At 43.1% G+C, this 12185-nt stretch overlaps 1 protein-coding gene across 4 annotated transcripts in view; it reads right to left on the bottom strand.

The window, feature by feature from the left end:
• The window catches only part of PTGIS (prostaglandin I2 synthase), an 83983-nt gene that overhangs the window by 32073 nt on the left and 39725 nt on the right, over positions 1 to 12185 (bottom strand). For 3 of the 4 annotated variants that reach the window (XM_061631340.1, XM_061631339.1, XM_061631342.1), the window contains exons 4-6: positions 11188 to 11331; positions 6385 to 6539; positions 277 to 458 (exon numbers count right to left, since the gene is read on the bottom strand). In XM_061631340.1, coding sequence (XP_061487324.1) covers positions 277 to 458; positions 6385 to 6539; positions 11188 to 11331 — 481 coding nt within the window. The remainder of the gene's footprint in view (positions 1 to 276; positions 459 to 6384; positions 6540 to 11187; positions 11332 to 12185) is intronic. The other variant, XM_061631341.1, reaches the window with a different exon arrangement.

The following is a 12185-nucleotide window of genomic DNA, read 5'->3' as shown; positions in this document are numbered from 1 at the left end:
TGACTAGCATTGTCGAAACACTAATAGCTATTTAGCAGACACATGCATGCAGATCTTTATAAAATGACTACAGGTGTAGCAATTATATTTATTTACTATATTTGCATTTATAGTAGGTCCTTAGATTTAAAAAAATGTACATGCCCCTAACTTCGGCCTTTCATTTCTAGGAAGCAGTTCAGTGTTAATCCAGACTATAGAAGATGAGAGTCAAGTTTACCACTTTATTCCTGAATGAAAATGTATCCATTGAGAAAGTGAGATGGCATTTCCTACCTGAGTACTCCAGAGCTGCAACAGCATTGCTCTTGTTTGCGTATCAACATCCACTCCCAGGTCCACCAAGTGCTGTTTGTAGCTGTCTAGCCATAGACTTCGGTTTGCTCTGCCATCCAGCCTTTCCATGGATAGTAATTTCCAGAGATCATTCTTGATACTGTCAAATTCCTTCTTTTCCACTGCATATAGAAAGGTCAGAGATATGGATGCTGCATTATTGTGATCACCCTAATATACCCTCCAGGAGGTCAGAGCAGCATATACGGGGCTATCCCATTTTATCCTGACAATGACCCCGTGAGGTAAATATGTGCTCAGATTTTATTATTTTAAATGGTATTGTTACGGGATTTGGAAGTTTCTGTGGATAATGTCTATGAATCTCCTTTGCAAATCCCAAGTCAGAGGCTGCAAAGGAAGAAACTTGCTCTGCTGGTCAGACTAGTTCCATTCATAAGTTAATGGATTCAGCCGGGTCTGTCAAGTGCCTTTATTAACAAATTCAAGAATCAAGCAGGAGAGCAATGTGGGCCATAAGAACTCTTTCAGGAGAGACCCACACACACACACACAAGGTAGTAGTTTGTGTGTCTGTGTAAGAGTCAGTCTGAGGAAATGCTGGAAGCTGAAAAGAGACAGGGATGCTTGCTTGCCCTTAGTGTCTGAAGGGACCCCAAGAACTATGAGTGATGGGCAGCAAGATGTGATGATCTGTTAATGCTGTGAACCCCTCCATCTTAAGCTCAGGTTGTGCATATGTGTAAATAAACCATATCTTATAAAGACACCACAGTCTCTGCTGACCTTCTTTCCAAGGAAATCAAACCCTGGGTAAGTGCAGGGACCCCTGGAAGTCTTGCACCGCACGGAGACTGGGGTGGTGTGCAGCAGTATTGTATTACATGCACTAATTGTAATTTTAAGACCGAAGGGTGGGACAAAAATGAACTGCTTTTTAAGATGTTTTTAAGATGTTATTTTTTGAGATGCTTTAAGATGTTTTTAGTGTTCTGTTCCTTGTTTGCTGCCCTAGGCTCCTACTGAGAGGAAGGGCAAGATAACAACAACAACAACAACAACAGCAACAACAATAATAATAATAATGCATTATACTGAAAGATAGCAATTTGTCCAGTTCCATCCATGGAAATTCATGGCTGAGCAAGAACTTGAACCCAGGTCAGATGCCAAACCTCTTTGCAGTACACCATGCCCTGGCACTGTAGAAATAAAGGGAAGCACGCTCTGGCTGCTGTCATTGACCAGAGGACCTGGAACCACTGGAAGGCTAAACCCTTCATTCCCCAGGAACTGCATAAGAGCATGGTAAAAACTAGCCTGACTCCATCGACTGGCTAGAGCTATTCCAACACTTGCATTCTTTTTCTCTCCCCCTTTCCTTTTGCACCATGTCTGCTAGAATGTGAGCCTGTAAATGCTGTAATTAAGAGATGTTTTTATCTGTACAGCACTGCTGGGGAGGGATAGCATTAGATGGAGATGTCCCTCTGCTGGGCTGCACCAGTGGGGGGAGCTCCACTGCCATGGAGACCCCTGCTGTGCCAACCAAAAGCAGGGACGGTCAAGGCGTTTCCATCAGCAGTAGCTAGTGGAAGGCACTGAAACTGAGCATAATGGGGACAGGGTGGGGAGGAACTGGGTCCGCAGTGGTCCATTTTGCAGAAAGAGGTCCAATCTGAGCTTCAAACTGGTGCAGCAGAATAGACACATCTAGTTTGTCCCTTGGAAGCCAGAAGTGTCAGTTATGTAGGAGGATGTTGTAAAATTAGGGCTGTAGTCAAATAAGTCCTACTCAGAATAGATCCAATGGAATTAATGTACTTAAGTTAGTCAAGTCTATTAACTTCAGTGGGCCTGCGCTGAGTAGGACTAGTGCTGAATACCACTCTTCATTTCTAGGTTTAATGGTGCATGGAACATGAGAAGAGCCCTGCCAGACCAGGTCGAAGCCCCTCTGGTCTAGCATCCTGTTCTCACAGTGGCCAACTAGATGCCTATGGGACCCCCAAAAGCAGAACATTAGTGCAACAGTGCTCTCCCCACCAGAACTATTACATTTTTCTGTGCTTCTCTTTTCTGCCTAAGAGGGCTGAACACATTGCTGACGGTGGTCATATAATGGCTTACCTCTGCATTTCCGAAGGGACAAATTTCCATTTGTTTCCCTGTCACAGCTATATTTTTACTTTATTGCATTTTTAAAAAAAAATTGCACAAGGAACAGTTTACCTTAATTACCTTAACATCTTAAGACTGAACCAAAGTGCAGGCAGACCTTAGCCTCTCCCAGAAACACACTCTCTGATTTCAAGCATTTAGCATGAGCAAGAATTTTTTTGTAACTCAAATGCTTACTTTGTGAACTTTGATTAGTCCTCATAACGTTGTTCTGTTCCTGCAACTATCATTCTGATAGACAACCTGGTCTAGCTGGGGTTTTTTTAAACTGAAAGATTACACAATAATGCCATCTACTGGTCATAACTTCCTCTTCCCAAGAAATTGTTGTTAGCTGAGAATGGATCTGTCAATTTCAGTTGTTTCAGCATCTCATTTTTGTGTATTTTAAATTTAGTTCTCCACATTTCTGCTGCAATTTGCATTTTTCTAAAAAAAATCCTCATGAAAGTTATTCCACATTTTAGTGTAAATGTCTCCTAATAAACTCATTTTTGTATGCATTTTTGACTAATGTACATATTTATGAAAGGATTGCTTCCTAATATAATGCACATTTGTATGTTATTTTCTCCAATATATTCATTTTTACGCACATTTTCCCCTAAGATACACATATTTGCAAACATTGGTTGGTTGGAGAACTACATCACAAAATTTGGATAACTGCAAATTCTGAAGAATGTCTTTGGCTCTCATACTGTTTTGGAAAGTGTGAATTTGATAGATTTGGCTTTAAATGCAAGTTGAACTGAATTTCTCCCTCACCCCTAGTGCTAACGTTGCAAGGTGTAGCTGCTGTCAATCGAGGCTACATCTCTAAGATTGTGAGTGAAAACACATTTACGCACCAGTGATGTGCTTTTTTTGCATCTGACTAGCTGAGAAGACGCAGCAGAAGCCAGAAGAACTCTGAAGACATGGGAATGACACTCAAAGAACAGGGGCCAACTTGGGATGCTCTTGGGATGGAGATGGCTCTGCCAGCTGTGGAAGAAGGGCATGACGGAAGCTCTGCTGGCTTAGGAACAGAAGTAAACAGGATGGGCCACCAGATCTAGAAGATGGAGGAGACTTGTGTTCTATTCTTCCAAAGGGCAGAACTAGAACTAATGGGTGGGAATCACAAGGAGACAGATTTTGGCTAAACATTAGAAGAAAGTTCCTTACAGCAAGAGCTTTTCACATAGAACAGACAGCCTCCAGACTACCCTTCACTGGGGGTATATAAGCAGAGGTTGGGGCTGTGTACACACCATACATTTAAAACATATGACTTTCTCCAAAGAATTCTGGGAACTGTCATTTGCTATGGGTGCTGGAAACTATAGTTCTGTGAGGGGTGAACTATAGTTCCCGGGATTCTTTGGGGAAAGCAATGTGCATTAAACGTATGGTGCATACATAGCCTGGATGCCCATCTGCCAGGGATCCTGTAGTTGCAAAATTCCTGCACTGAACAGAGGGCTGGTAGATGATGTCCAAAGTCCCTTCCAATACTAAATTTCTGTGAAAAGCCAGGATTCATCAGAGATGTGTATGCAAATCTGTGTAATTTAATTTTAAAATGTAAAAATACATTTACATAAATAAATGTGTGCGGAAGGGACAGGGCAGGGCTGACCCGGATATTAGGCAGCCATCTCAGACAGCTGGTTCTTGGGGGGGGGAGGCGTAGGAGACCCATAAGCTTTCTCTCCCCACCCCCAGACTCAGTCTCATGTCCCATCATTACTGAAGACGCAAGATTCAACTGCCTGTCCAGTTGGGTTCTGTAGCTAGAATGGGAGGGCACCCTCTTGCCTGAAACCCTTGACAGCCACTGGCAGTCAGTGTAGACAATGCTGAACTAGATGGCCTGATGGTAGCTTTCCTATCCGTTTCCTCAGACAGTAAATTCTGTGGACCAGCCCTGGTGGCTATGGGTGGGCATATTTTGCTCAAATCACACAGATTCCTTAAATCTTCCCTTACCTGTTTTGGGACCATATGCCTTAATAAAGTCTGCTGCCAGACATCATCTAATAATGTAGCCTTAGACTGATTCAATACATGTCAATTTCATGTTTCATTCCCAAGACCATCTACCCTTTCAGAAAAAAACTGAAAGATTATCCACAGAACACCTCAGGGGGCAATCTATGTGTTAAACCAGCCTGAGGACCTCCTCCCACAAAAGGGCTTTCCTCCACATCAGGGTAGAAAATTCCATGCACCCTGTGTGTGCATATATGATCGTACAGTAATGTGAAAAGTAAATACATGTCTATTTTAGTTCATGTGGACATAATGGGAAACTAATTGGTGAAAGGTTCCCAGGCCTGTTATAGGTAGAAGCCCAAAGGGACACATAAAATAATTTAAGATCTTAAGTTGAGGTATCTTAAGGGCTGGATAGAGTGCAATCCTAAACATGCTGTTTCTAAACATGTCCGGCAGCTGGTTCTTCCTAGACACCATTAAATATTATGGCTTGGATCCAAACTAAGGTTACATTTCTATACTCACTTACCTAGCCCTATTGAACTCAAAGGGACTTACTTTTAGTAGACATGCATAGGATTGCCTTTGGGGACATGTTCATTTCTTTCAGTCCTGCTCTGGCTTCTTCTCAAACAGGTTTGGCAGGTTTTCAAAAGCACTACAAAAGCCTGCAAAGCCTGTTTGATCAGAGACAAAAAAGAACTTGTCTACGAGAGCAATTATACCTTTATGACGCAACTTTAAAGTCAATGGGCAAAGATTACTTACCTCCTCACCCCAGGGAATCCTGGAAACTGTGTTTCTTTGAAAGAGGCTAGGAATAACTAACAGCACTGCTGCCAAACTACAATTCCTGGGATTCTTTGGGAGAAGTCCCAACAGATACACTGGTTTAAAAACAACAACAGTGCAACAGTATACACACACTTCTTAAAGCATTTATATCTTCCATAATCAGAGACAGTATGCTTCCAAATATAGTAATATCTCAGTTAACAAATCTTCCAGGAAGGAAGCTCCTTTTAAGGAAGGCTTATTTAAAAGGTGAAACTGACCAGTTTTGCTTTGCTTTGGATAAACTTTCAAGCCTGTGCCTTTGCTTTAAGGTGAAACTGATCAGCCTGTGTCTGCTTTGCATTAAAGAAATATCTTGCTTTCTCCTAGTTGGGGAGGGAAGGATCCAATATGATTCAGAGGAGAAGGGGGGTGTTGGTGGGTGCTGGGTAGGCACCCTTTAAAGCCCCTGTTGAAGCTGCCCCCACCATCTATGAGAGGGTGTAGGAACTTATCCCTATCCTTTCCATGTTATTCTTATCTCTGGTACCAAAGTTTCTGTTAAAGAAGTAATGTCCAGGAATGCATTTGAGTTCTTGAGTCATTATTGTACCCGTTGTTGGAAACTGCAGGAGAGGAGAGTGCTCCTGAACTCAGGTCCTGCTTGTGGGCTTCCCACGGGCATCTAGTTGGCCACTATGAGAAGAAGATGCTGGACTAGATGGGCCATTGAGCTGATCCATCAGGCTCTTCTTGTGTTCTTTTTGATCACAGGAGATGCCCACTGTTATTGTAGTGTTTATTATTATTTATTTGATGCATTTATTCCACACACTTCCAGTACTAGATCTTCCCTTTGGGAAAAAAATAATCTGTAATGATACAAGCCTTCTTCCATTGGAAATCGTTCTCAAGATGATCACATCAGTTAACTCTCTGCTAAGGATTTTCCCTGAGAAACTGGTCTCCAGTTACATCCATACGTACAAGAAGGCTTCAAACAAAAAAACAGCCACAGTTAGCTCTGCCTGCAAAGATTGAGAGATGAATTACCCTAAGAATTTCCAGGTTTTCTGGGGTGTTTTATTTTGGTAGCCCATATTCCATACCCAATTTATCAAGTACCAGAGTTTTGGAAGTCACACTGACCTGCACTCAAGGTGGAGCGGGCAGCTTTCATCAAAAGACGGTCCAGTTTATAAAACTCATTGTATATTTCCAGGGAGTAAGCCAGGTCTTTAGTTTGATTCGGACCATAATCATAATCCTTTCCTTCATTGCCAAACAGTGTCAGGAATCCAGCTCTGTCAAGTGGGAGGAAAACGATAAAACATCCTCTTTAAAATACTTCATTTAACAATAAACACATCACAGTCCTTTTGAACAGATGTATTAAATCCATCTAATAAATATAACAGCTGTTATAGCATAGTGGGGAGGAGAGCCTGGCTGGGAGTCCAGAGTCTGTGAGTTCAAATTCCAGCTCGTGTCTCCTTGGTGTCAAGGGCCAGCTAAAGATCATCCCCACAGTGAGCGGCTCAGGGGCCATGTGCCCTGCCACCTGTGCAGCTGTAGGCAAGCTGCATAGTCCCAAGGAGCCCAGTTGTCCCCCAGCTGGCAGTTGCGGACAAGGAAGGGGCTGGCTTGTGCAGCTGTGGCAAGCTGAGCAGGCCCTAGCCAGCTGGGGAGGACTAGCCTCAGAGGGAGGCAATGATAAACTCCCTCTGAATACCGCTTCATAGGGTAGCCATAAGTCGGGATCAACTTGAAGGCAGTCCATTTCCATTTCCCATTAAATATCATGGCTTTCAGTACTACTTATATGCAGATGATACCTCTCTACTTCTTTACCCAAACCCTTCCACCCTCTACTATGTTTGATAGCCACCAAGTCTGATAGCTTTAAAAGATGATTAGACAAATCCATGAATGTTATGGCTATCAGTGCCTACTAGTCATGATGGTTATGTCCTTCCTCCAGTGTTGGAGGCAGCATGCCTCTGAATACCATTTGGTGAGAATCGCAGGTGGGGAGTGTCTTGTTGCACTCAGGTCGTGTCTGCGTGCTTCTCTTAGGCATCTGGGTAATGACCGTAGCTCAGTGGTAGAGCATCTGCTTTGCATACAAAAGGTCCCAGGTTCAATCTCCAGCATCTCCAGGGCTGAGCAAGACCCCTGTCTAAAACCCTTGAGATCCACAGCCAGTCAGTGTAGACAGTACTGAACTAGCTGGACCAATGATCTGACTCTGTATATGGCTGCTTCCTATGTTCCTATCTGGTTGGCCACTGTGTAACTGTAAACAGAGTGCTGGACTAGAGGGGCTCCTCGTATATTCTTTTTTTTAATAATGTTTTTATTGGTTTTGGGTAGAACAGAATACAAAACAAGAATAACTTATACAACAATGAGAGAAAATAGTGCAGTTGACAAAAGGAGCTATTGTACCTATAATGCTCTAGGAAGGTAAGAATATATTAAATGGTTATTGTCCTGAATTGTTTTCCAGATAATTATCCCAATGTGGACCGCCAAATCTGACCATGTGAAGTTGGAGGCTTGCAAGTCTCATCACTTTGACTAACAAAAACAATAAAGCTATACCATTGTTCATAGAACTTGTCTGCATCTGTTCCTTGTCTCATTGCTTTTGAGCTATGTGTTAGTTTTTCCATAAGTGCTAATTTCCATATTTCCTGATACCATTTTTGAATCATATGTGGGTCAAGTGGGTCATATGTGGATCATATGTGCTGCTGTAAGAAGAAAGTTTGTCAAAGTTTTGTGTATGATTTTATTGTCGGTTTCATCAGCTATAAGTAGCAGAGCCAGAGATGGGTCTAAATGAAGGGATTGATTGGTAATCTTGTTGATTTCATTAAATACTTCCTCCCAAAAAGGAACAATCAGCACACAAGACCACCATATATGATAAAATCCCCACACCCCCTCCAACACAAGGGGGAGAGAGCTTGTTATTGATTCTATGTAGGGTGTGGGGAGTGAGGTACCATCTGAAAATCAGCTTCAGTGCATTTTCACGGATCCTAGAAGAAACAGATTTAAAAGGGGTTCTAGTCCAAATACCATTCCAGTCAGATTCACTGATGTTTTGACTAAGGTCTTTGTCCCAAGGGGCTTTATGGTTTACAGAGGAACCTACTGTTGTCTCTAGTAATATGCCATATATTTTTCATAACCCCCCCTTGCCATTTCCCCAAGGTTGAGCAAAGAAAGATTCAAAGGGGGTTAGGGGTCTTGTAACTTGCTGGATGATAATTGGCATTGTGATGAAATGGTGAGTTTGGTGAAGTTGAAACCAGGATGTTTTCATTTCCTTGAGCTGAGATTTTAGTTGGTCAGGCGTTTTGGGATGGCTACCTATGTAAAAGTCTCTAATGCGGTAAAGATCTGCCTTTTCCCAGTCTTTGAACTGCTGAAATTTATTCCTTTCATAAAACATGGGATGATTGAGAACAGGGGTCAAAGGTGAAATCGGGGGGTTAATTTTGAGTGCCCATTTTTCCAAATTGTTATTTTTCAAAAATGGGTTAGTTATAGCATCTAATTTTTTCTTCATATGAATCACAAATGGGAGACCTCTGGATTCTTGTAAAGAGGTGCCCACTGTTTCCATGCCAGTCCAAGATTTGTTTGTAGATTCCTGCAGTAGAGGTATTGTGCATTATTGTTATGGATTTCTTTTGAGAATTCATACGCATAACGATATTAAATCTATAACTGTTTTTCTGATATTTCTTCTTGCTTGTCTCACACTCAGTGTATCCAAGACTGTCCTGCTTGTCTTTCTTCCCCCTTTCTTCATGATCACTCTCCTGTTCTATTGACAATATCACTATCTACTCTGCATCAACCAGGCAAAAATCCTTGGACTACATACTCAATTCCTCCCTCTCCTTTCCCTCTCTCCCCATTCACTCTGCCACCAAGTCACATCATTTCTGCCTGTACAGTAGTGATGAGAAACCTGGAGCCCTCCATGAGAACGTAACAGCCAACTGGATCAGGCCAGTGGCGTATCTAGTTCAGCATCCTTTTCTCTCAGTGGCCAAGCAGATGCTCATGGGAGGCCCACAGGTAGGATCCGAGCCCAAGAGCACTCTCCCTCCTACGGTTTCCAGAAACTAGCATTTGGAAGCATACTGCCTCTGACTATGGAAGCAGAGCATAGCCATCTTGGCTAGTAGCTATTGATAGCCTTATTCTTCATGAGTCTGTCTAATCTTCTTTTAAAGCCATCCAAGTTGATGGTCATCACTGCTTCTTGTGGGGGTGAATTCCATAGTTTAACTATGCACTGTGTGAAGAAGTACTTCCTTTTGTCTGCCCTGAATCTTCCAACATTCACTGGATGTCTATGAGTTCTAGTGTTATAAGAGAGGGAGAAAAACATCTCTCTATCCACTCTCTCCATGCCATGCATAATTTTATACACTTCTATCATGTTGTGCCTTACTTGCCTTTTCTCTAAACTAAAAAGCCCCAAATGTTCCAGATGTTGTTGGACTTCAACTCCCATTCTTCTTGACCATTGGCCATGATGGCTGAGGCTGGTGGGAGTTGCACAATGCTTGGAGGCCACAGGTTCCTCTTCCCTGCTGTACTACATTAATCTGGATCTTCCTCTCAGTTTTCTCAGTAAAACCAACGGTTTGTGCTCTGGTCATCTCTCACTTGGACTATTGCTGCTTTCTTCTTTCTAGCCTTCTACTTGTAATATCTCAGACCTCCCAACCCTATACTGACCAGGCGAGACTACCTGTGCATTTTTAGATTTTACTCTATGAGGCTATACTCCCAACAGAAGCCTAACTGTTGCAGCTTCCAAAGCAAATGAGTTAGTTATAACTAACTCTCATGAGTTAGACATTGGGTTTCAGTCCAAGGAAGGCTTTGCTGGCGGAAGGCATGACACCACCTTTTTGCTGGTGTCTCCTACTCACTGCAGCCTCCTATGCATGCACACAGAAAAGTGGCTCTTCAGTGTTGGGAGAGATACATTGTAGAGGGATGCAGTAAATGGGGGGGGGGAGCTCAGTGGAAATCAGGACCCCTCAATGTTCAAGCAGAAGCACTTTCCACAAGTTCAAAGCCACCTTGGTTGCAATCCATAATAGCTTTTTTTTAAAAGTGAGAGCTAAAAGTCTTTAAAGCATGGATGGGGAACCTGTGGCCCTCCTGATGTTAATGAACTCTAGCTCCCCTCAACCCTAGCCATCATGGCCATTGCTGGGACTTGTCACTTAAGACAAACCTGGAGGGCCACAGGTTCCCCTTCTGTGCTTTAGAGTCTGCGCAATGGGCTGGATTCTAAACTGAAGATGTTCAGCAATGTGATCATGGTTAGGTAAATGCCTAGTCCCCAGTGGACCTAAATGATGTTTTCATTTCATTTTGTTTCTCATGAAAAGTTGTGCTTTACATGCCAACTTCTGCTTGGCCATTCAATGTGTATTCTTTTCCACATCCTGCCGGCTGGAATGTGCCAATTTCATTCCCAGAACTTGCAAAGATTTCACTTAATCATACAAACGAAGGCCAAGCCTCCTTTCCTTAATGATATAATTAGCAGATCCAAATCTAGCTTCATGTTTGGGGGACCTTTGGGCACGATGCCCTCAGTGGGCCCACCTCTTCCTCACGGCTGTCTCCAACAGTTGACCCTCACCCTTTGGGCTGGCCCAGTTTGCCTAGCCACCCAGATGGCTCCTTCCTCTCCTTGCTCCTGTTCCTGCTTTGGTGTTTAATGGGGGTTGGTGAACATGTAGCAACAGCATGGAGGGGTAAAAGCAGGGGGCTGGCAATGGGACCTCTGCCATGGTATGGGCCCCAGTAGATACCCAGTGATGCCATCCTCTGATACTGGTCCCAAACAGACCTCACTGTCACCTTCCTGCATGACAGGAAAGGGCTTAGGAATGTCACACTCACCTGAGCATTATACTGTAGGACAGGTGAAACAGACCATCCTCTTTCCACTGTTGGCTGGCTCTACTTGGGTCAGAAAGCAGAATGGTTCGTAAATTGAAGAACATTGCCTTTGTCAGGGAGGGAAGATTCTTGTTTTGCAGAGTCCTGTGGAAGGTATAGTTACTTTGTGACAGTCCTCCCTGCTTTCCGCCTATGCTTTCAGAATTGGGACTGAAAACGATGCCATAGGCACACCTGTTCTATTATGGAGGAAGAATCAATATGAAATGTCCTTCCCTTCTCCATAGTCATTGTTCTTGAATGCAGCAGTTAATGCTCCCCCACCCCCTTTTGAAGAGAAGCTGACACTGGGGCAAAAAGAGAGGCTATTCAAGAGGCAATTCAAGGGTTATTCATCTCACGTCTCAGCAATGGTCAACAGGAAGCAATTCAAAGAGCAGGACCTGCAAACAGGAATTTTGAACATCATGGCCCAACAGTCCAATAGCGCTTTGCCTGTGCTGCAATTACATTTTCCTGCAACAACTAAAAATTGCCACAAATCAAGTCTGGAAAATATAGGAGGACAAGATGGAAAATGCTGGACTGCAAACATTTTTAAAAGGTATCATCTGGATTCTCTGTAAAAAGTATGTGGACAAAAGATGGTAATTATTATTGTCTTTATTTATACTCCACCATTTTTCCAAAACTGGAACTCATGGCGGCTCTGGTAATTCCAGAGAAAGGGGATAGCGAAGGAATAATCACAGACAGTGCTCTGGATGAACCCAGCAGCTCTTTCAGCACTGGCGTTTGGTGCTCACAGGAGGCTATACTCCCAACAGAAGCCTAACTGTTGCAGCTTCCAAAGCAAGTTCAAGGGTAGCCCCACATAGAGCGTATTACAGTAATCCAACTTTGAGGTTTTCAGGTGGGCATTTATACAGGGACTGGCTTCATGAGGCTGTTGCCCAGGAAGCACAACTCACAGCATAATTCCCTGCCCCCATCCAATA

This window comes from Rhineura floridana, chromosome 6 (genome assembly GCF_030035675.1).
Source record: "Rhineura floridana isolate rRhiFlo1 chromosome 6, rRhiFlo1.hap2, whole genome shotgun sequence".
In the NCBI taxonomy this organism is placed as follows: Eukaryota; Metazoa; Chordata; class Lepidosauria; order Squamata; family Rhineuridae; genus Rhineura; species Rhineura floridana.
This window is presented reverse-complemented; position numbering and strand designations above follow the sequence as displayed.